At 38.4% G+C, this 23,212-nt stretch overlaps 1 protein-coding gene across 1 annotated transcript in view; it reads right to left on the minus strand.

Moving 5' to 3' along the window:
* WDFY2 (WD repeat and FYVE domain containing 2) overlaps window positions 1–23,212 on the minus strand; it is a 164,751-nt gene that overhangs the window by 61,540 nt on the left and 79,999 nt on the right. The window contains exon 3 of the mRNA XM_033104237.1: window positions 19,714–19,787. Within this exon, the coding sequence (XP_032960128.1) occupies window positions 19,714–19,787 (74 nt within the window). The remainder of the gene's footprint in view (window positions 1–19,713; window positions 19,788–23,212) is intronic.

Genomic DNA, 23,212 nt, shown 5'->3' on the forward strand with positions numbered 1-23,212 from the left:
TCATTTCTAAGTGTACAGTTTATTAAGTATATTGCAACAGAGCTCCAAAAACTTTTTCATCTTGCAAAACTAACACTCTATACCCCTTAAACATTCACTCCCACCTCGCCCCAGGTCTTGGTAATCACCTCTCTAATTTTTGTTCCTATGATTTTTGACTACTTTAGATACTTTTTTGAATGAAATCATAACAGCATTTGTCCTTTCGTGACTGGTTCATTTCACTTAGCAAAATGCCCTTGAGGTTCATTGATGCTGTAGCATGTGACTGGCTTTTCTTCTTTTCTAAGGTCGCATACTATTCCATTACGTGTATATACCACATTTTCTGTATCCAGTCATCTGACAATGGACATTTGGGTTGCTTCCACCTCTTGGCTATTGTGAATAATGCTGCAATGAGCATGGGTGTGCAAATCTGTCTTCCAGATTCTGCTTTGAATTCTTTTGGGTATATACTCGTAAGTTTGATTGCTGGATCGAATGGTAATTCTATGTTTAATTTTTAAGGACCCTCCATACATAAGAGGGTGACTGATTTGAAATTTAGTGTTAGAAAACTATTGCTACCTTTAAAACTGCTTTTGTTTTATTATATGGTTTCATGATTAACAGTGTCTCCTTTCTGTCTTGGCTACCAGGTAATTCAGAATCAAACTCAAGTCTTAATCATATTACCTGTGCTAGTCCTTATAATTTGCATACTTGTGTTATTGTATTTTTCATTCAGGCTCTTTTGGTTGCCAGGACCTCAAGCCAGTAAAGAGAGGATTTATTGTAAAGAGAGGCCATATGGGAAAGCTACTGGCCACTGAAACTGCCACCACTTACCACCCCTCTGTCTCTCTCTTTTACAGGTTCATGGCCTCTCTCCTGGTATTTGTTTTCTTCCCCCAAGTACAATCTATTATCTTTTCTCAACCACCTAGCCCTTCTGACAACTCAGCTTCTGTGTTCTCATAATTGGAGCTTGCAAGTAGCCATAAGAGCCTCTTTATAATGTAACCTCAAAGTTCAAATTCAAGGCAGGATTCTGACCATCCTACACAGCTTTTCTATCCACACTCAGTTCAACTAGTAAATATTAAAAGAAAACGGTCACAAGATATAAAACATGTCTATATCCATCTTTTCAAGAGGGCCTACAGAGGGCAGTTCTTTCACCACAGAAGAGGCAAAGCAGAAGTAGACACCGTGTATGACATATTCAACCACGACATGTAAAACACATATGTAAAACATACCCTCGCTAACCTCTTATGCCTCTTTCTTAGGGCTATCTCCAATATTTTCACACACACACACACACACACACACACACACACACACACACAAATATTTTCCCTGGCCTTGACTCCAATTTTTATTTTCACTTTTATTATGTGTATTCTCGTAAGCTTCCACGAATACTTTCTAAAATCAGATGAGACAATAAACAGATAATCCACAATGACAAACAAAATAAACATACTTTCACATTTTGAAGGTCATTTTTATACTATAAAATTGCAGTGTTTCAAAACTGTTGAGGAATTTAGAATTTTAAAAAGAAATTCCATAAAAATAATGACTTCTGCTCAAATATTTAAATGGGGGAAATACCTACATTCCCTAATCCTAATCTTCCTTTTATAGATGTGAGAAGGTTAAGAAGCCAGTTTCTAGCTGGTCTTCCTATCTATGAAAAGAAGGGGGTCACTAGTCCATGGGGTGAGGACCCAAGGAGTCTTTATCTTATCCACGTGCTTCTGATTTGGCCTTTTTCTACCAATATGTCTTGCTCTCTCTTTGGATGTGCCTTCAATATGTAGTTATTTTTCCTCTCTACCCATGATCAAAACAACTCAAATCCCATGTGGATGATGCTAAGAAAGACCCTCGAAGTTTCTTCTGTTCTTACTTATGGCTATCTCCACAGCTGACAAATCAGTGACTTGGAATTTGTACCTCTAAGCTGTCATTTTGTTTTAAATCAACAATTCTTAAACTTTTGGGTCTCTGGTTCCCTTTACTCTTAAAAATTATTGAGAACCCCATAAATTGTATCTATTGACATTTATCATATTAGAAATTAAAACTGAGAAAATTTTAAAATATTAATTCACTAAAATAATAAAAAAATTATCATATTAACATAATTTTCTTTATGAAAATATCTATATTTTACAAAACAAAACATTTAAACAGAGAGTGGCACTGTTTTCCATTTTTGCAAATGTGATTAATAGAAGACAGTTGGATCTTCATATCTGCTTCTGTATTCAATCTGTACATTTGTTAAAAAGAGTAAAAAAGGCAAATAACATCTTGGTATTAGGAAAATAGCTTTGATCTCAAGGATCACAGTTTGAGAATACTGGTTCAGTGATTGACCTGACTTTTAAAGATTTTGATTAATCTTCATTTCAGATTCTGCCAATTTGCCTGCAGAGTTCAAAGAATTATTCTTGTTTGTTTATAAATTATGAAAAGAGGCTTTACTGGCTACCAAACAATGGGACATTCTTTCCACCCAGGAAATGGGAGGGTTAAGTCCGGTGCCTCTTTCTGTCAAATGCCTAAGGAATCCTAATCTTTTTCTGATCATACGTATTTTAAGAAGTGGGGGGTGGGGGGGGAATAGAATGCTTTAGCTATAAAACTCCCAGCCTCAGCTCCAAACTTTTTAAGAACCTCCTAGTCATATTTCTAAGAAGACTGACATATGTCACAATACATGGAAGCATCTGAAGCAAGAGAAATGATAATTGAGGGTTGTGTAACAAGAGCAGCCATTAGCCTCTCCAGATTCAAAGTATCATATACAAAGAAACAAATCCAGGTTTATAAATTCTTTGAATAAATTCTCATTTAAACTCAGGTTTACTCACAAAACACAGAAAATGCAATTTCAAGGTCTTTCTGCACACAAACCGCATGTCTGGCTGTTCCCTCTCTAGGTTTACCTGGGTGCTTAACTTAAGGTTTACCTGTCATCATCTTTCTTTACATCAATGGTAACATGTTTTTCTGCTTTCCTACCCCTGGCCCCCTGGCACTGAATGCAAGTAACCAGACGCAGTTGGTTTTTCAATAATACCTCTCCCAAGAGGATGGAAGGGAGAGGATAAAAGAAAAAAACACACAGGTTTGAAATCAACCACTTCCAAGACTGCCTCTGGCAAATTTCAGAATCTAAAAAAACAAATGCTCTTGGAAATTAATCAAGGAATGGCAGATATCCTGCTCAAGGCCAAATTCTGAAGCCCAAACAATGATGTATTACACAAAGAAAGCCACTGAAGTGCTGTGCCCGTATTACCCTTCATGGATAGTGAGAGCGCATATTTTAAATAATTCCTAAACACAGTAAAAACTCTACTGTAATATTAAACAGCAAATTCCATGAGAGATTAGTTTTACATAAAGTCTAGTTGCTAACACTTTTTTTTTTTAACAAAAAAAGCTCAAAACCTTTTGATAAAATTATTCCAAACAAAAAAGCTGCCTGTTGAAATCGAAAATTGCTTAGAGCTGATGTCATGAAATCTATCCTGATAGCCAAGTCTAGCAACTACTGTTCCTGCTTAGGAAAGCTGGTGAAAAGAGGGTGACTCTTTGGTTAAGTTTGGATTTCCTGGGATTTTGGAGTTTGTAAGGGGTCTCAGAGATTGCCCAGCACAATGACTCCTTCTTTAAAGAAACTGAAGCCCAGAGATACTAAGGTATTATCCAAGGTCACCCGGCTTACTTGGTTGCACAGCCCAGGCTTCAAACTTGGGTCTGTCTCTTGATTTTTTTTTTTTTAATCTACTGATCTTTTGACTCACACAAACTTCAAAAAGCCTTTTCAAAAGGATATTGAAACCTGAATGAATGTCTCATTGAATTTCTATGAGCAAAGGAAAATATTACAGTGCAAATTCTGAAATCACGCTGCTTTTCAGAGAATCCAGATGACAGTACATTATAACAAACACAAAAGAAAGATAAGCACGAAGTACCACTAATGCCTCCATAATTATCTCTGTTACTCAAGTCTGATGACTGGAAACAGGATAACTGGTATATGGTATAGACACTGACCAATCACAATCAGGGTAGATGCTAGTGTAGACAGCAGCAACTGCCCTATAGTCTATTGACTGAAGACGAGCTTGGTCAGGGACTTGCTATCCTTTCTCTCCATCAATCTCTCCTACACATTTAGTAATCGGATCCTTCTCATTCTTCTTGAACCCCTGCCCCTTCCAGTGCAATTCCAACTACACTACATTTGTCCTTGACGGTGGCCTGCATACCCCCACTCCTTAGCCTTTGCCAGGAAACTGTTCCCTTTTCCCAATCGCCATCATTTTTCAAACTTAGCCTCCTAGGCAAGGTTGAATGGTCTGTTCATATGATTGCCCCTGGCAGAACGGATGGTTTCTTTGCTGAAATTCAAGGGACTCCAGACCTTTTATGCTATTGATCACAATACGCATTAAATTGGAGCTATCTATGATCAGATTATTTTATCTTTCCTTATAGATTTTAAATTGAAACAAGTGGAGTTTCTGTTCTCTTAATACATGTGTCTCCCTTATGTCTAGCATGTCCCCCAATATACCATGTATGAGAGAGAATATTTATAAAGGAATAATCATTTGTTGTATTTTTATTAAGTGTTTAATTGTACTAATATTATAAACTCTCCTGCCTTAGGGCCTTTGCAATGTCTGTTCCTCTAGCTTAAATACTCTTTTCCCAGATACCAGCATGACTCACTACCCCAACCTTCAATTTCTCTGCTTGAATGATACCTTTGCAATGAGGCCTAACCTATGTTCATCCTTTAAAAAATTTACAATCTGTCTCCTCTACGCCACCCTCACATTCCCAATTCCCCTTACTCTGCTTTACTTCTCCCCATAGCATTTATTACCTTTTAACATATAAATTATTATATTTCTTATTTACTAAATGTAACATACACAAGGAGAGGAATGGGGAAGGGGAGAGTTCATTGATGGATCTCAAGCACCGAAAACACTGACTGGCACATGCTAACTGCTCAACATGTATTTGTTAAAAGGACTGAATGAAAGAATTAAAATGCTATTTTAAGTAATATATTAATTTACACAGAGCAGCTCTCTATTAATATACTTTTGAAATATGTAAAAATAAAAACATACAATAATCTATACAAATTATGAAGTAATAGTTTTTCAGTGATGGCTGCAGTAAATAAGTATGACAGTTTATGTTTTCATATAGATAACACATCAAAAAAGGATCAATTTGCTCATCAATAGTAGGCTTGGAAGTAGGAACTAGATTTCTCAATTTGGGGGTTTAATGCTAACCACAATAGGCTTGAATGAAAATATGTGCAATTACTAGACATTCAAATAATAAAAGCAAAAAGAGCCTAATTGCTAACTCAAGAGTTTACCTGAGTTAATTACAAACTCTGAGTAAGCTAAGCTTTTTGTACTCAATTCCAAAAAATAGAACAGCACTTGGTTTTGACTCAAATCTCAGGACTAATCAATGTTTTACTTCGTAGGTCAACAGGAAACACAACAATATGTTGCTTTTTTAAAAAAACTGACGTACAATGAACATATAACATTATATTAGTTTCAGATGTACAAAATAATGTTTCAATAGTTCTATATATTGTGATGTGTTGGTTTATAAAGTTAACTGTTTCTAACCACGGTCTCTGTGCTAAAATGCTAAATTATCTTTTTTCTGGATTTAAATTCACAAATTTAAGTCTAGCCTGAACATTATTCAAACAAATAAATATGCAGATAACAAGTAATGAGCAAAAACAGAAAGCAAACATTACATATAAAGCCCAATTTTACTAGCCAAAAATGGTGCTCACAAAAAATAAACTGGTTAAAAAAAATGCGAGTTTTTAAAAATTATTTTTTAAACTTGAGATGGCAAATAATTATGTAAAAATATTCTTTAATGTCAGATAAAATTATTAACTTGATCAAAAAGTAAATTAAAGTTCATCTTTTCTTCAAATGAACAGAATTTCTGCTATCAAGATAATTACTATTTACCTCATGTAATCCTCATAACCATCCTCCTGTGAGGCACATATTATCTACGGTGGGTAAATTGAGGCTTATGTGAAGTGAACCACCTTGTCCATCATTATCCGGCTAAAGGACGGCAGAGCTGCTGCTCAGATGCAGATCTCTCTGGAAGCAGCTCGTATCTCAACCACCAGGATGCCTGCCCTTGATCTAGGAAGGCAAAGTGTGCTAACAATGATTTCTCCTACAAACTTTGAGTAAACTCTACCTGATACAGGGAGGGAAGAGAAGAATAAAACAATCAGTGTATCCTTATCAGAGCTAGTAGGAAACAAGGGCTTCTATAAAGGTGACTAGAATGTAAGACTGAAAGTAAAAAGAGAAAGAATTTCTGGATGGAAACACAGATGAAACTACTTTGGTTTTTATTCATTTGAAAACTATTACTGAGGTTCCAATTTGTGCAAGGCTGTCTGCTGGGTATTGGAAATAGCAATGCATGTAATATGCTTCCTGCCTTCAAGTTACTCGGCTAACGGGGGTCAAGAAAACAAAGATTAGCACTTACTACATGTCTCTTATTTACTTTCAGGAACTCTATGTGTCATCTTATTTAATATACAATCATATAAATAAAACATACATGTAAACTAATAATTCACACCGTGTTTTAAAACACACACACACATAAATATTCACACCGTGTTTCCCTGAAAATAAAACCTAGCCGGACCATCAGCTCTAATGCGTCTTTTGGAGCAAAAATTAATATAAGACTCGGACTTGTATTATATTATATTATATAAGACCCAGTCTTATATTGTATTAAAATAAGACTGGCCTAATATTAATTTTTGCCCCAAAAGATGGATTAGAGCTGATGGTCTGGCTAGGTCTTATTGTTGGGGAAACACAGTAGTAGAAATCTGAACTACTGAGTGCTATGAGAACCCTTAAGAAGAGGCTTTAATCCCTGCCCTGGAGTAGGGCAGGCTTCTCATAAGAATGTGTGGCCTAATTCTTAAATGTAGGAGAGGAGTTCCTCAGGGGGAAGGAAGCAGGAGTTCCTCAGCAAGGGGTAACATCTCTTTTTAGCAAGGGGACTCCATGTCCACGGCCATGGATGTGTGAACCAAACAAGTCTGATATCTGGGTAGCAGAGTTTGTAATAGAGGAGGCTGGTAAAGCAGGCAGGAATTAAGAAATTTGAACTGTATTCTCTCGGAAGTTGTTGAGCCTATTCACCAGGGAGTGGCATAATTACACCAGAATTTTAGATTTCTCAGGGCAGAGTAGCTGGAGGAAACTAGAGAGATAAGAGACAGTGGGACCAATCTGGAGCTTAGTGCATTGGTCCAAGCCATAGTGCGGGGGACAGAAAGCTTTAAAGTACTGGTGGGAATGGCAGAAAAGGGAGTCTGGAGACAGTTCTGAGGTAAGTCAGTAGGCCAGGGCACTGACTGCTGTGAGGTTTGAAGGAAAACTCCGATTTCTGGTTGCAGCTACTCGGTGATGCCATTTACTGAAGGAAGGAGACAGAGCACATGTTGGGGAAAAGAGAATTCTTTCTATGTAGAATATGCTAAATCAGGTGTCCTGGACATGCCTAGGTAGGCCTGCCAATTAAGCAGCTAGGAGTCTGAGTTCAGGCTCAGAAGGACAGAATGGGCCGGAGTCTTGAGAACTATAGATGTAAGATAATGAAGCTGCAGTGGATCACCAAGAAAGCGTACGCAACACAAGGCAGACCGTTGGGGAGCACTGGCATCTAAGGCTCTGCCAGAGAAGAAAGAGTCAGCAGGAAAATCTGGAGAGAACTCAGGGCTTACTAAATTTTAAACACCACATGTGGGGACAGAGCCCCAAAAAGCAGTTTCCAGGCTCTCGGCCTCACATAGAAAGGTGCTGGCTCAGGTAGTAAATGGCCATCGACTGTGATCAAATGGCCATCAGCTGTGGCTAGTTGGCCATCAGCTGTAACCAGTGAGCCATTGGGCACTAATATAACTGCCGTGGCTAGGCTAGCAGAAAAAGTGGGGGCTAGCAAGAGGATGGTGGCTGAGTCTGCAAGCGGCACAGTGAGGGTTGAGAATTGTGTGGCTCCTGTTTCCTGTTTCTCCAACCCAGCCGCCAGCGAGAGTATAGTGGTGTGACTCCCCTACCTATGGCTCCGTGGGTGTTCCTTTTTGGCCTCACCATGTCCTGCGTTCTTATGTGGGGAGCGGGAGCTGAGACCCCGCCGGACGCCCCGCAGGACACTTGGCGTAGTCGGCAGGATCCCCTGCACTACACCACACCAATTATTCAACCATGAAACCACTCAACCCACTGGAAGGCACCTTTCCAGCTCCTTCTGCTCCTGTCCATGACAGACGGGCTCTGGGTGAAAGAACTTGCCCTATTGTTTTGACTTATCTCCAATCCAGGAAACCAGGAAACCTGAGTGATGGTTGCTGATAGAAAAGCTGTGCTGTTCTACATGCCAATATGGTTAGCAGTCTTTTTGCAACTGTGGAATTTACTTCAGTGAGCTTAAGGTCTCATAGTGATAGTTTTCTTCCTACACTAAATGAGTATTTATAAAAAGGTACCATTTACTGGTAACTGAGAGTAGAGCTGTTCCCCCACCTGTGGAACTCGAGGTGAGCGGATGGTGGCTTGTGGCGACTACGTTCAAGGTATAGTGCTGCAGGAGTCACAATAAACAGGAAGGGGTGACCAATTTGGAAACAAAACCTCCTCTGGCTTACCACCACCCCGAGTCACTGTAGCATCCAGCCGCAGTAAAACAAGAATGAACAAGCCCAGCAGGGAACCCCAGCACTGCACTCCAGAGACCAGGGCAGACCTAATGCCACTCTCTTCTCTAACACAAGCTTCTAGCCAGCAAGGCTAGAAAAAAGCCTGTTTTTAAGACTGTCTCAGATCAGAGTAGAAGTAGTAACACCAGGTGATGGCAATTCAGTGACGTAGAGGCTATAAAAGAATAACTGCTTCCTTCATGCATTTTGGCTCTAGTGAGTTCTCAAGCTTTACAGCCAAAGAATAGCTGTCAGATGGCTCTTTGGGGGGTATGTTTCATGACCCTGTTATTGTCAAGGTACTCTGGGAGGAATGCCTTCAAAGGTGATTTGACATGGAGATACCACATCAGTCCTTCCAATCATTTAGAACCTTGCAATCTAAATGATAGTTATCTGAGAATCATAACCCAGTATATAGTTTGTATAAAAGATGAACTCAAAATAAAAATTAGAAAAATATTTGTGCACACAGAGAATATTATTCTTCCATGTCTAGATGGAAATGGTTAATAAAAGATTTGTGATACAAGACAGATTCCTAGTGTTAAAAAACTTTGTAGGACCACAGAAAACTCTCTGGACACTAGCCTATAAAATCCAAATTCCCAAATTAATAGAAAGTGATACAGCCTTTCATGGCTGGTAACCTTCCCTCCTCACCCAGTTAGTCCACTAGAGAAAGGGTGTCACCTGTGATGAGAAACTTGCTACATTTTCTCCAGTCATCCATTCAGAGCATCTTCAGTAATCTGCACACTTATCCGAGCCCAATCTTCTCCAACGGGTGATGAGAAATTAACATGGTAACAAGTTGGATAAGAAACTTTCCTTGCAGATAAAAACAGTATTCGATAGCCCATGTTTTGCAAATCACTGACAAATTACTGTGATAAGGCAGTAACGATTGAAAATGGGACTAGAATTAAGTTGGATCATAAGGAGAGAAGTACGCCACCATGAAGACACTTCCTCCTCTTAGAGCTGGCCTACAAAATCCACATGACAGAGTGTAACCACGGCTTCCTGGTTACCACCAACGGAAGATGCTCCTGCTAGTGACAATAATGTTGATAGGAGCTAATACTTACAGAGCATCTGATATGTGCAGGCACTGCTCTAAAAGCTTGATGTGTAGTATGTCAGATAATCCTCACGTCTATAAAATGGGTACAATTATTATCATTATCCTTACCATTTTACAGATAAGGAGACTGAGACACAGAGAGTAAAGCAACTTGCCCAGGTTGACACAACCTGTGAAGTGAGAACTGTGATCTGACTCAGGCGGTCTGATTCAGAGCCTACGCGTTTGCTCTTACCTTCTCTATGCTGTCAACTCAACAGACTATACTAACTCACTCATTAACTCATTTGATAAATACAATTATTATCATTATCCTTACCATTTTACAGATAAGGAGACTGAGACACAGAGAGTAAAGCAACTTGCCCAGGTTGACACAACCTGTGAAGTGAGAACTGTGATCTGACTCAGGCGGTCTGATTCAGAGCCTACGCGTTTGCTCTTACCTTCTCTATGCTGTCAACTCAACAGACTATACTAACTCACTCATTAACTCATTTGATAAATATTTTCAGAGCACTTACAATTCATGGGCACTGTACTGGGGTGTCAGAGAAGACTTCCCCAAGAAAATGAAAATTAAACTGAGATGTAAAGGATGAAAGCTTAAGTAGGCAGAGAGAAGAAGGAAGCACATTCAGGACAGAGGTTCTGTGAAAGGAAGGAACATGGCGAGGACAAGAGACTGGAAGTGAGCCACTAAGGCTGCAACTCCAAGAGGAAGGGCTTTGCACAAAAGGAGGCTACAGGGGGCAGGGGCAGATGTGGCAGGGACAGACGTGGCAGGGTTAGTCACACAGGCCATGTGAAGAATTTCAGCCTGTGTCCCTGCAGAGGTCTGGCAGGGGCTATGACAAGATAAAAATGTGTTGTGAAAAGATCCTTCTAGCTCCAATACAGAAAAGAGACTGGAGGAGGCAGAACGGATGTGGGATGACCAGTGAAGGGGGTCAAAGAGGGTCCAAGGAACAGGGAAACGGTGGCGGCGGTGGTGGGGTGACGATGCAGAAGAGGGCTGGGAGCTGAGAGGGAAGAAAACCAGGAGAGTATTGTATTGTTGGATGTATATAAAGAGAGTATTTCAGAAAGAAAAGCAGGGAGGTCAAACACGATGAGGACTGAAAAATGTCAGGTGGACAGATCCACACAGGGGTCTTTTGTAAGCACAGCCAGAGCTCTTTGGACAGACTGATGGCCTGGAAGCCAGACTGCACTGGTCTGAGTGGGGGGGGAAGTGAGAAAATGTAACAAGTGACTACAGACAACTCTTGAGAAGTTTGATTAAAAGGAGAGAAGTGAGATAGAACGTTAGGTGGACAGGGAAGAGAGCTGCGATGTTTATCTTCGTTTTTAATAAAAAGAAACTTGAGTGTGTTTGAAAGCCAGTGGGAAAGATCCAGCAGGGAGAGAGAGATTATTGAGGTCTAAGACAAGGGGAAAGTAACTCGAAACATGATACACTCATCAGCTCCTAGCCACTGCCTTTCTGAAGCATAGATATGCTGCTTGACTTGGCCAAATAAGATGACCACCTTCTGAAACAGTTAATACAATGTCCCCATTAGGCCATCCTTTGGGCAGATAACTCTGGTAGGTAGTGTATAAATGATTTCCACCGTGTACCCTACTGGATCTCCTCAGCGCCCAATTTAACATGCAGGGCAATCTAGGTGTTCCTCGCATATTTATGCCATAGAATCAGTCTAAAAGTGGGATCAAGAGTACCTTCAAAAATGTATAATTACAATGGAGATGCCACAAAATAATCTTGGGCCACAGAATGCTCTTGGCATCTGTATTCACTCCTACTTGACCACGTTTTTAGATAACATACCGGTACTGAACAACAGACGGCAGTGACATACTGGAGGAGATGAGCTTGTCCTTGGGAGGTTCTAAGAAGGTCTGTGAACCACACAAATACGGAAGGCACGATAACTCTGACAACAATAGTGGTTTCTATGACAAAACCACCTTCAGTGAATTATGCTCTATGAATAAATAGTAAGCAACTGGTATATTGGCCGTAGGACTCTTATGAAGCAGAAAAAGCCATATATATGTAAATTTATATATTTACATTTAAGTTCCTTGCAATTTATTTGAAGAAGCCCAGAAGAGAGTAACTACATAACAGTCTATAAAAAGAACTCCTCACATTAGAAAGTCCACTGCCATAAAATGATGAAACGACTCAGAAATAGTAGTCTTTTGTGGTAGAAACCACAGAATAATGAAACACAAGCTAGTATAAATAATAGGGAAGTTATGTAAAAGTTTAAAAGAAGGAGGCCCTGTACATTCTAGGTCCACATTTCTATGAACACAAGACCTCCTGGAATTTTCTTCAAATCTACACTCCATTGATCTCATGATTACGATATTATTCAAGTATGGTATCAAACTAGAAATCATGGAAAGCAGGGTACTTCCAGAAGCAACATCAATTCTTCAATAAGAACAAAATTTAGAATGCACCAGGATGACTGACAAGTCAGCTATAGCACTGCTATCTCGTAGATCATCAAGGGGAAGGTTTTCAAAATATTTTCTCTCCAGTAGGAATGGCTCAACTGTATATTCAGCTGAAGTGCTTTATTCATAGGCTATTTGCCATCACCTTAGAATGTGACCTCAACATTTGGGTCAGTCCCTATAGACTCATTATAGCCCACAGTACTAAACAACTCATCCAAAACACTTTGTTACTTTAAAAGCTCAAATTCTTCTTCTTCTTCTCCTTTTTTAAATCCCTTTAGCAATGACTTGATGCATGGAAAACACAAGCTTCCAATTCCTTAATGACCATCCTAGGGCAATTCCTTGCAACTGGACTATCCTAATTGTGTGAGGGAATCACCCTGGTATAATAAGAAAATCTGTACAAGGGTCAGAAAAGTCCTAGCTGCTACCACTACCTTGACATGTGACCTACCCCATATATCACTTACTCCAGGGGAGGGTAGCATTAGATGTAGAAGAATTAAGGTCCTTTTCAATTCTAATCTTTCCTTATCTCCATCAAGGGGATTTGAATCATCCCTTTTTAAGTATCTTTGGATACCTCCTTCCTGAAGGCATCGTATTGCAAAGCCACAAAATTGTTTCCTAATCCACTGTTAGAACAGTTAGGGAAATACTGTGAGATGCAGTATTACCAGGTATACGAAGTTGAATAATGTCCTCCCAAAATTTATAACTACCTGGAACTTTAGAGTGTGACCTTATTTGGAACTAAGGTATTTTCAGATGTAATTAGTTAAAATGAGATCACAACTGGATTAGAGTAAGCCCTTAGTCCAATGACTGGTAGCTTTAGAAAGAAGGTCATGTGAAGACACAAAGAGAGGAAGGGGAATGTAAAGACGGAAGCAGGGATTGGAGTGGCCTATCTACAAGCCAAGGGATGCCAAGGATTTCCAGCAACCACCTAAAGCTAAGAAAAGGCAAAAAAGGAATCTTCCCTAGAGCTTCTAGAAGGAGCATGGCCATGTAGATACCTTGATTTTGGACTTACAGCCTCCAGAACTGTGAGAGAACAAATTCTATTTTTCTAAGTCACCCAGTTTTCAGTACTTTGTTACAGCAGCCCCAGGAAAGTCATATACCAGCTACTGATATGCCGCAACTAGTAATGACTCATCTTGTTCTCACAGCAAAATACAAGGACTATTACAAATACTACAATACCTTGGACTTTCTAAATATAATAAAACTTGGAGTTCGAGATCCTGGTTTTAGGTGATAAAAACAGCTCTGATAATTCTTGACTTCCTTCTAGTGGATGCTGAGTATTGTATTTTTGTGAAAATTAATAAACAGAAACTTCATTTAAAATGGAGTCGAGAGGTTAGAAGAGTGAACTCTCAGGCACACTGTCATTCAACCACATTACTGACCCCAACAGGAAGAGATGTACCTTGCATCTCTGACAGAAAGTGATACTACTTTACTACCTCAATAGGAGGAAGGAAAGATTCCTTCTTGCCCAGTAACAGCTCAGCCAATGGGAGACTGTCATAATGCCGCCAATGAAAAGTCACTATACTTCGAACTTTCAGTGTCTTCCAATGGACTCTTTGTTTACCACAGTTCCTCTGGAGTCCATAAAAAGGGCATCCCTCTCCTTTGTTTCTCTGGTCTTGTCTTTGGTTCCCCATTAGACTGCATGTCCCAAATTGCAATTTTTTGTTGTTCCCAAATAAACCCATTTTGCTGTAAAAATTATATCTGGTTATTTGTTAAAGGTCAACATTTTAAAAGAGGTAATCTCTCCTTTTATGTGAAAAAGTAACATCCTCTCTTACAGAAACTACATTCCTCTCCCTTGAAGCTACAAACCTTCTGGAAAAGGAACATTTTTTTTTCGCTGTTGCAACAAGAACTCTTTGACTGAGTGACTGTGATTACTGTGACCTGTGATACAGATTCCCTATCTATGAGATTCTGCCAAGTCATACTCCATTCTGAATTCCATCATGTGAAGCAATTTTAGAACATGCCATCTAAGGAATACCACTGGTGAAATAGATGAACACAAAGTAATGCTCTTGTTATGTTGTTTATTGTAAAATATAAATCTCCAAGTAATAATAAATGATTTAAGACGGCATATTCCTTTCAGAATCCCAAAAGTTCATCAGATTTCTAGTCTTAGCTGATAAACAGGCAATGAAAGTCTTACTAACAGCATTATTTTAGGGTCCCACAAACTCTCAGGAACACATTTTTATATTTCTACTTAAGTTTTTTATTTGCTTGCTTAATGTATCTCTGTTTATGAATTTCAGGAAGCAGAGTCAAACATCAAATTCTTAAATAACAGCCCAAACCAGTCATTTAAACGCAGGATTCACTCATATTGTGTCAACTGTTGACAGCAATTTATAACTGCCAGCGAAGTGCCCAACTTTGGTTTTGGTATCCTGATGACGTGAACTGAAATGCCTTCTCTCCTTCGTTCAACAGACATTTTACAAAGTATCTACAGTGGTCCAGGAATTCTGTTAGGACACAACACTGAAGCAGACATGGTCTCTGCTTTCAGGCAGTTCACAATCTAGTGAAGGAGACCGACCCATAAACAAATGAGGAAACATACCCAGGGAAACTCTGGAAGCATAGAGTTACAATCGCCTATTGGGGGAAGAGGCAACAGGCAGGGGATGGAAAGCTATTAGCAGGAATTCTTTATAGATGTATAAGTGGCTCCAGGATAGCAATGTGGGATGAGGAGAAAGCCCAGGCTTAAAAGCACACAGAGTCCCTAGCTCTGCTGAGAGCTGCTTCCTAGCTAAGTACGCACAAGAAGGCTTGTATCCAGGCCTTAGTATCCTTATCTGAGAAATGTGAACAATACCATCTACATCATAGGATTATTGTGAACCTGGAATGAGGCGATGTATATAAAACAGAGTGCCTGGTACATAGTAGATGGCCAATAAATGTTTGCTTCTCTTTATTTTTTCATTTTCTTGGATAACTTATGTGAACTAACAGTAACATATACTATAATAACCGCAAGAACTACCAAACAACAACAAATCCATACATAGTATTATTTATTTTTATACAATACTTACTATCCTGAATGTTAACTGTTATATACATCAATCGTTTCCTCTCACTCCAATCAAACATCCCCTAACATATATATGAAATGAATCTTCAGAGAGCAGAGATTTTATCATTTTCAGGTCTTATTCAAAAAATGTTCAATGACTATGCATTTATCTTGGCAAGATTTTCATAAAAAATTTGGTTCACAAACAGTTTTGATGAAGAAAATGTGTATTTATAAAGATGATTATATATACAACTCTATGACTATTCTACAGCCATTATTCAGTAGGGTTAGCAAAAATTAGTTTAATGGAAATTCTTTAATTTCTCTGTTTTGACATTTCCTCACTAGTCAATTATTCCCTCTGAAGACTTTAGAAAGTATTCCCAAATGGTGATAGGGGGAGATCTTCCTGTTAGGGATCCAGTTCCTTTACATAAAGCTCACTACTCATCCTGAGTCAAGCTTGTCATAATCAAACCCCAACTATATTTTATACTTTACATCCCAATAAGCCTTTCCCCAAACTGTTGATTTCTCACCAAACAGTTCCCTCCAAACATCTCTTACCCTTTCTTACCTCCATTTTTTTTTCTTATGCCAATTCATTTTGCCTGAAATACCTTACCTTCCTATCTTTAGCTAATCAAATCCTAGCCCATCTTCTAAATCTACCTCACATCCAATCTCCATGGAGCTGACTCAGACCAGAAAACTCTCCCACACTCTTCTGACCTCATTGCCTTGCCAACGTCACACTCACTGGTGTACTGCTACTTTTGTTGTTGCCTTTTTAAATTTTGTATTACTGATTTCATAACTTCATTTTTACCCAACTGAAAGATAAGCTCTTTGAGATCAGGAGCCACCTGTTAGAATTGAGCAAATTCTTTTGCACACAGTTGATATTTAAATATTTGCTGATTGGCTAGAATACAGAGGCATTATGACAGAAAATTTTAAAGTCCTACTTCTGTATGAATAGCAGCACAATCTGACTGACTTCTTTCAACATTAAAACATAAGGCATTTCTGAAAACTCAAGATGAATTTAATTATTGATATAACTTCTACTACACAGGATAATTCCATTGTGAAAAACATTTTGAACAGCAATAGAATTATACAAATGAACGATCTCAGAATTTAAGTAGGTACTTATTACAATCAGTTATATTAAGTAATAATAGTGTTCATACTTTAGTCAACAATTTACTTAACAAATTATTCATTGAATCCCTAATTTGTACAAGGAACCAGACCAAGATCTGCTGGGACAGGAGATGAATAAAAGCCTGACCAAGACCTCAACACTCAATACTTTAATGGAAGAGACAGACTTCAAAACTTTTCACAAACAAGTTCAATAAGCAATACAACATAGCTACCCTGAATACTGCGTGTGATTAGTTTCAATTGGTAGGGCTCAGGAGCCACCTGTCGAAAGGAAGTGAAAGGGAAAGGGAAAGGGAATAGGGAGGAAGAAAGAAACCAAAAAAAGGAAAATATAACATTTGAATAACGCCTTGAGACATAACTGAGACTTTGTAGACAAAGATGGCAGAAGGGGTTCTGTTTATAAGATCAGAAAAAGCACACTTTAGACATGAAAATATCCCCTCACCCTACTTTAGCTTCTCTCAATAGGTGATCTAACATGCTACTTCATGGGAAAAATAAAAGGCCATTCCTCTCCTATATCTCAAAACTGTCTCTTTCCCACTTGTCTCAAAAGTGTCCCTATTCTTTCCCAAAGCCAAATTCTCCAAATTGTTCTGGACCCTCTTGTTGCTTGTCTACTACCATATCTTGTTCCAGCACTCACCATCTCTCCTCCTTTTGTGGTCAAATTTTTGAAATGGTCTGTATTTGTTATCTCTACCTCCTAATTCATTACTCAGTTACATAAGGTTAAATGCCTCTTAAATCTTTTTTATTCCGTAAAATAAAATGAAATAAGGATTTATTTTCTGATTTTTTTCTTTCTTTGTTTCAAAATAAGCTAACTAGAAAAAAAATAAGTTAATCAGTATTTCTTTTCAAAACTTATTTGCTATATTCAGGGAACAAAGAATGAAGAGTCTCTGAATAAAATTTCTTATGTCCAGAAACTGAACTATTAAACAGCTGAGACGTGTAAACGTGCTTTAGTAAATAACCTGTTATTCTTGTGCTCAGTGCGAACTCCGAACCTGAAACATGCTGTTCTCCCAACATGTTTCCCTAACTCAGAGCTTTTTACAATTCTTCAGATGAGAATAGGTAGGGTATACAATTCTTTTTCTTCAGCAACATAGAAGAGGTACTTTTAAGGAAATTACTTTATACAAGCTGGGCCTTGATCTTTTTTAGAAGACCTGGGTAAGGTAAGGTTTGATATCCAGGCACTGTACTGACACACTGAGAGAAACACCACCTTAGTCCAGTCTCTGATTCATGTTCAGTTCTCCGGCGTGTCATTTACTAAAGAAATAATGGCTAACATGGTCTCTCCTCTTACATATAATACATAGCCAGAACTCTCCGTAACTTACTTGGTTCACCTTTCTTGCCTTCAAAGCCAAATTTATCAGCACCCATATTGTTTTAAAAAATGCACAGAATCACCCATATGTCACGTACACATAAGTGTTTTCATGGATAGTGAGTGTTACATATACTATTGGGCAACATATGGAGCTCGGCTCACCTTTTCCGATTTCCTTTGTAATGAACACTTGTTTATTAAGCAATCCAATTATCCCTTTATCTTTTAAAAATAAATTTATCTTTCACACATCCCACTTTTTAAAAATGGCTCTCCTTCAAGTAGACAAAGGATCTATATCATGAACTTCTCTTCTGTCCTGCTAAGGAATAGTTTACAGAGCTATCAAATGTACTGGATGTTATAGAAATTCCATAAATATTTGTCAATAGGCTGATTCATATTTAACAATATTAAGGTTACCAAACAAATATTCTGACTAAAGATAAGACAGAAAATTTCAGGCCCACCGCTTCAGACTCCTTGTAGGGGTCAGGCCACGACCACAAACGAAGACTTACATTCCCTACATCTAAACATTCAAAAGTTAAACTATTAAATAAAATACGGTCTCTTCCTCCAATCTTGGCAAGTATTCGTTCAACTACTTGGAGGTACAGATACAAATTTAGAACTTTTAGACTCCTTGAAGTTCCACACCGTGGTGTGGTGACATGGGAGGGCCAGCCCATACCTTTTTCTTCACATTCCCCAGTTTAATCAACACCTTGAGGGGACTTCTGCACAAGTGTGGACATCCTACCCACCTCAGACCACTGACCCTTAGCCAGCCTTCAGGCTAAGGCTACTGGCTTTATAGGGTACCCAGAGTCTGGGGTGGGCGGAGTGAGGGCTTAATCTGGGCACACCCTCTTGGCTCTTCAGCTCCTTCATCCTGTGGGGAAGAGTGGCCCAAGGGGTCTCTCATTCACGGTCCCAAAGCAGGCCTCTCTTGACCGGAACTAAAGGCAGCACATACTTGGGTAATTTACCAAAATGGAGAATTTACCAGATCAGTTTGTTACCAGTTAATATACTAATTGAAAATAAATATGTAAAAAGAAGATTAAGTAAGCAATAAAATCTGAGATTCCAATCTCTAATAACTTCAGTTCCCTCAAGATCTATAATCAGAGTCTAATATCTATCTGAATCTACTCTACAGACTAAATTCTAGATTCTGTGCTTTCTTTACCAATTCATAGAAATTTACAGAATTCTATTCACATGTTAGAGGGAGTTAAGAGGGCAATGAAGAGCAGAAGAAAGAGAGGAAGGAGAACACTGAGTATCAAAGACAAGATCAGAATATGCAGGTCTGAAAGAAGGCATTTCCCTTGTGTTTTGTCACTTGTGTGGGGAAGCATATGACACCATGATCAACCATCTGATCAAAGCCACTAGTATCACAGCTTGTTCTTACTAACGCACGAATTTGTGTAGCTCTCTAGCTGGCCTCATAATGCCCCTATTCCAGGCACTGTATACATTGTAAGTTAAACTAAATCTTGTCAGCATTTAAGGTGAGATGGATGACAGCTCTCCCTACACCTTGACACCATAATTTGCTGCACTGCCATTTCCACTTTACTTAGCAAGAAAATTAATTTGTTAATTTGAATAAAGCTAATAAATAATTCTTATCACAATACATATATACACACTCCGCAGGAAGGGAAGTATTTCAACTGGAAATCTTATTTATGTGTACTTACTGAGATTGTACCATTGTCTAGACCTATGGACAGTCTTCTTGTTTCCGGGTTAAAAGACATGCATGAACATGGAGCTGAAAGAAATGAACATGTTGATGAAATTAACAAAATGATGATTCTCATCGATTTAGGAGTGACTAGCTAAAACTGTGTGGCTAATTTTTTTTTGCCACTATTTCCTGAAAAACAGTTTAACTCCCACTCACCAAATATTAAAGCAGTAAATTTATAACCAACCCTTAGTTTTTCAGTTATCCTTTTAATGAACATAACAAATAAGATATTCTCAAACTGGACAAGTTCCAAGGGGCTTAGCTGTTCTGTCAATATCAAGTCTAAATTTGCTTGACTAGATTAACAGTCTTTTATGCTGTGTAATCCTTCTGTCACCAATCTATCTCTTTAATTTATCACCAATCAAACCCCATCTTTAACAGAAATAACCTATCTTTTCCGAACTAGGGAAACAAAAGATAGATCTTATTACCTGCTCCCCCCCCAATATACACACTAGTACAGAAATCTATTTTTTGATTCAGAATTCATTTGGGGCATGAAGGCTAATAGAAGTCTTCTATTCTCAGCATTCAAGGGATATGCTGGAGGCTGCTAATTGAAAAAGACTGAGGATTTATCTCAATCTAAAAGAGAACAACTTGACACAGGGCCAGGCTCTACAGGAGAGAAATCAAGTGAGTCAGCTCACCCAGTCCTGGACAGGGCCTCCGTGTTGTGCGAGACTGACCTGAGCCTAACTAACTTACGCCTGCTTGGAAGTCCTGTGTGGCCAAGAAGCGCTTGCTACACAGTCAGCTTCCAGGTCCTTCCTTGCCTTTTCTACTTATGCTTGCTTGTAAGAATGGGGGCCTTTGGATAATTTATCCTATACTGAAATAGTTGCTCTAAAGAGTCCAGCACAATTTTAAAAAATCTCCTCATCTTCCCAGTAGCCCCGTAGATTACAAACTACTCACCATCACAATCATAACCAGCATCAGATATTTTTATTCCTACTTTTCACAGTTATGGCTAGATGTCTTACCCAAGGTCACACAGGAAGAATAAATTGGAGAAGGTTCAAAGATATAATTCAAACAGTGTCCTATTTTCAAACATTCAACTTAGATTATCTTTAAACTATAAAAGAACCTCAAGTTTAACAAAGCCACTTCATAAACACTTCACTTAGTAACACTGTTTTCATTCTCTACAAAAAGGCCGTTAACAACAACAAAAAGATCTTCTAAACTGTGTATTTACTTTTTTTCTAATTTTCAATCATGATATATTTAGAAAATAGAAACACATAAAAAATAATTTTCCCCAAAAACTTCTATCAGTGCAGCAGAGTATCTTCTTTCAGTTTAGCCATAAAATTAAATACGATTCCCAAAAGAACACTGCTGGGAAAAAAGCAATCAAATGATATTGAATGCACTGCCCTAAGGAACTCAGTCTTACTAGCTCTTGGCCTATAAACTATGTTGGCAAAATCTCTACACAGATGCTAAGATGTCAGATCTCACAATCCACAGTGTGGGTAAAATTAAAATCTAATGATTTCATGGAAAAGTATGTTAGTTGAAAAAAAAATGAAAAAATACATTGTGATTACAGCTACATAAAGTATATACACACATTAAAATATACATGGAAAAATTAAACATAGTTGTGTTCGACTGACAAGATATTTGTATAACATTGTCTTTATTATTTTGCTATTCCTATTAAAAATTTTAAATATCTAATGATTTATTAAGATATAAGCATGAGCATATAAAGCAAAACTTGACTGCAGCCCAAAAGACTATAGACAAGTTTAGAATAACTTTATCACTTAGCTGCCTGCCTGACCAGATAAAAGTATTTTCTGTGTGATTTCCTCCAAAGTTCGTTATCTATTTATGTAATAGTTAGAAAACCCACTGATTTTTTAATGTGATTTAAAAGACATTTTTATAATACTGCACAGGCTACCTTTAAATCTACATTGTTATTTCTTTATTCATTGTTCTTCCCCGTATTTACTAAATTTATTACTTTTTCAACAAAAAACATAGAATGCTTACTATGTTCCAGGCTTATGATACAATGATATGTAAAGTGTTATAGTTGTCATCAAGGAATTTACAGATTGCAACACCAACTATAAAACCTATAAAACTTGTCCCCAATGTCACCTCCTTAGTTCAAATCACTTTATATTGATAGTAAGAAACATGACCAGAATTGAAAAGAAAAAGATCTTTCCTACAAAGGACCACAAACAAAAGAAATTTTCACAGAAATTCTGTTGTTCCGGAACCCATATGCTGGAACACAAAATGGTTACAGATTGAGGAATGCCAGAGCTAGAGAGCAAGGCTGCCCAGGTACCCCCAAATGCACAAACACCCCTTCAAAGAGGCTTTATGATGAAGCACCAAGCAAACCTGTGTGTGTGTGTGTGTGTGTGTGTGTGTGTGTGTGTGTGTGTGTGTGGAGAGGGAGGGAGGGAAGGAGAGAGAGACAGACAGATAGACACTGGGTGCATGAGCCTTATGCTGTTCCTCAGCTGTGACACTCCCATAGGATTAGGCCCTGAGTTGGTTACACACAGACACTGCAGGGCCAAGGAGGCAGAGAGTGAATTGCAAAGATTATCTATGGCTCTATTTGTTATTACAGTAAATGTCTCTCCTTTTGGGGGACAGGGGAGTAAACAGATTGACACAGAGATCCTTCTAACTTCAACTCACCAGGAACTAACAAAAAAACCACCTCTGAAAGACTAGTCTTACGGCCCATACAAAATGGGCTCCTATCTATCCAAGCAAGAAAATATCAAAGGGGCAAGACTGTCTGGGGAAGGATAATAAGACACAGTAAGGTTAATTACGGATAAATCGTAAAGGGAATCCTTCGGCAGGAAGAACAAAGGTAGGAACCAAACAAAATATGATTTAAGCATAATATACTCATAGCTAGGGTGTAAAAATGTGATGTTTCACAAATAAGATTTCAGCTTTAAATGCTGTACAACTAATGATTCGTAAGTCAATAAAAAATAATGGTCTCTGATGGCTCAAAGTTCAGGTGAGAGCCAAAGTGCCTGAGACTATTCTATTCTCCCACCTTAGAACTGCATATTCTCCAGAGGCGGAGAAAAGTGGCTGACCAGAACTATAAAATTACAATACAGCTTCCCTCTATGACTATGAAAACTGTACCCCTGAACTTAAGATGAAATGAATACAATATGATACAAACCTGAAGATATATTTATTCCCCTCACTTTTTTTTTTTTAAATTTATTTTTAATTTATTGGGGTGACAATTGTTAGTAGAATTACATAGATTTCAGTTGTGCAATTCTGTATCACATCATCCATAAATCACACTGTGTGTTCACCACCCAGAGTCAGCTCCCCTTCCATCACCATACATTTGATCCCCCTCACCCTCATCCCCCACCCCCCAACACCCTTACGCTCTGGTAACCACCAAATTACGTTCCCCA

Source organism: Rhinolophus ferrumequinum, chromosome 4, assembly GCF_004115265.2.
Source record: "Rhinolophus ferrumequinum isolate MPI-CBG mRhiFer1 chromosome 4, mRhiFer1_v1.p, whole genome shotgun sequence".
Taxonomy (NCBI): Eukaryota; Metazoa; Chordata; class Mammalia; order Chiroptera; family Rhinolophidae; genus Rhinolophus; species Rhinolophus ferrumequinum.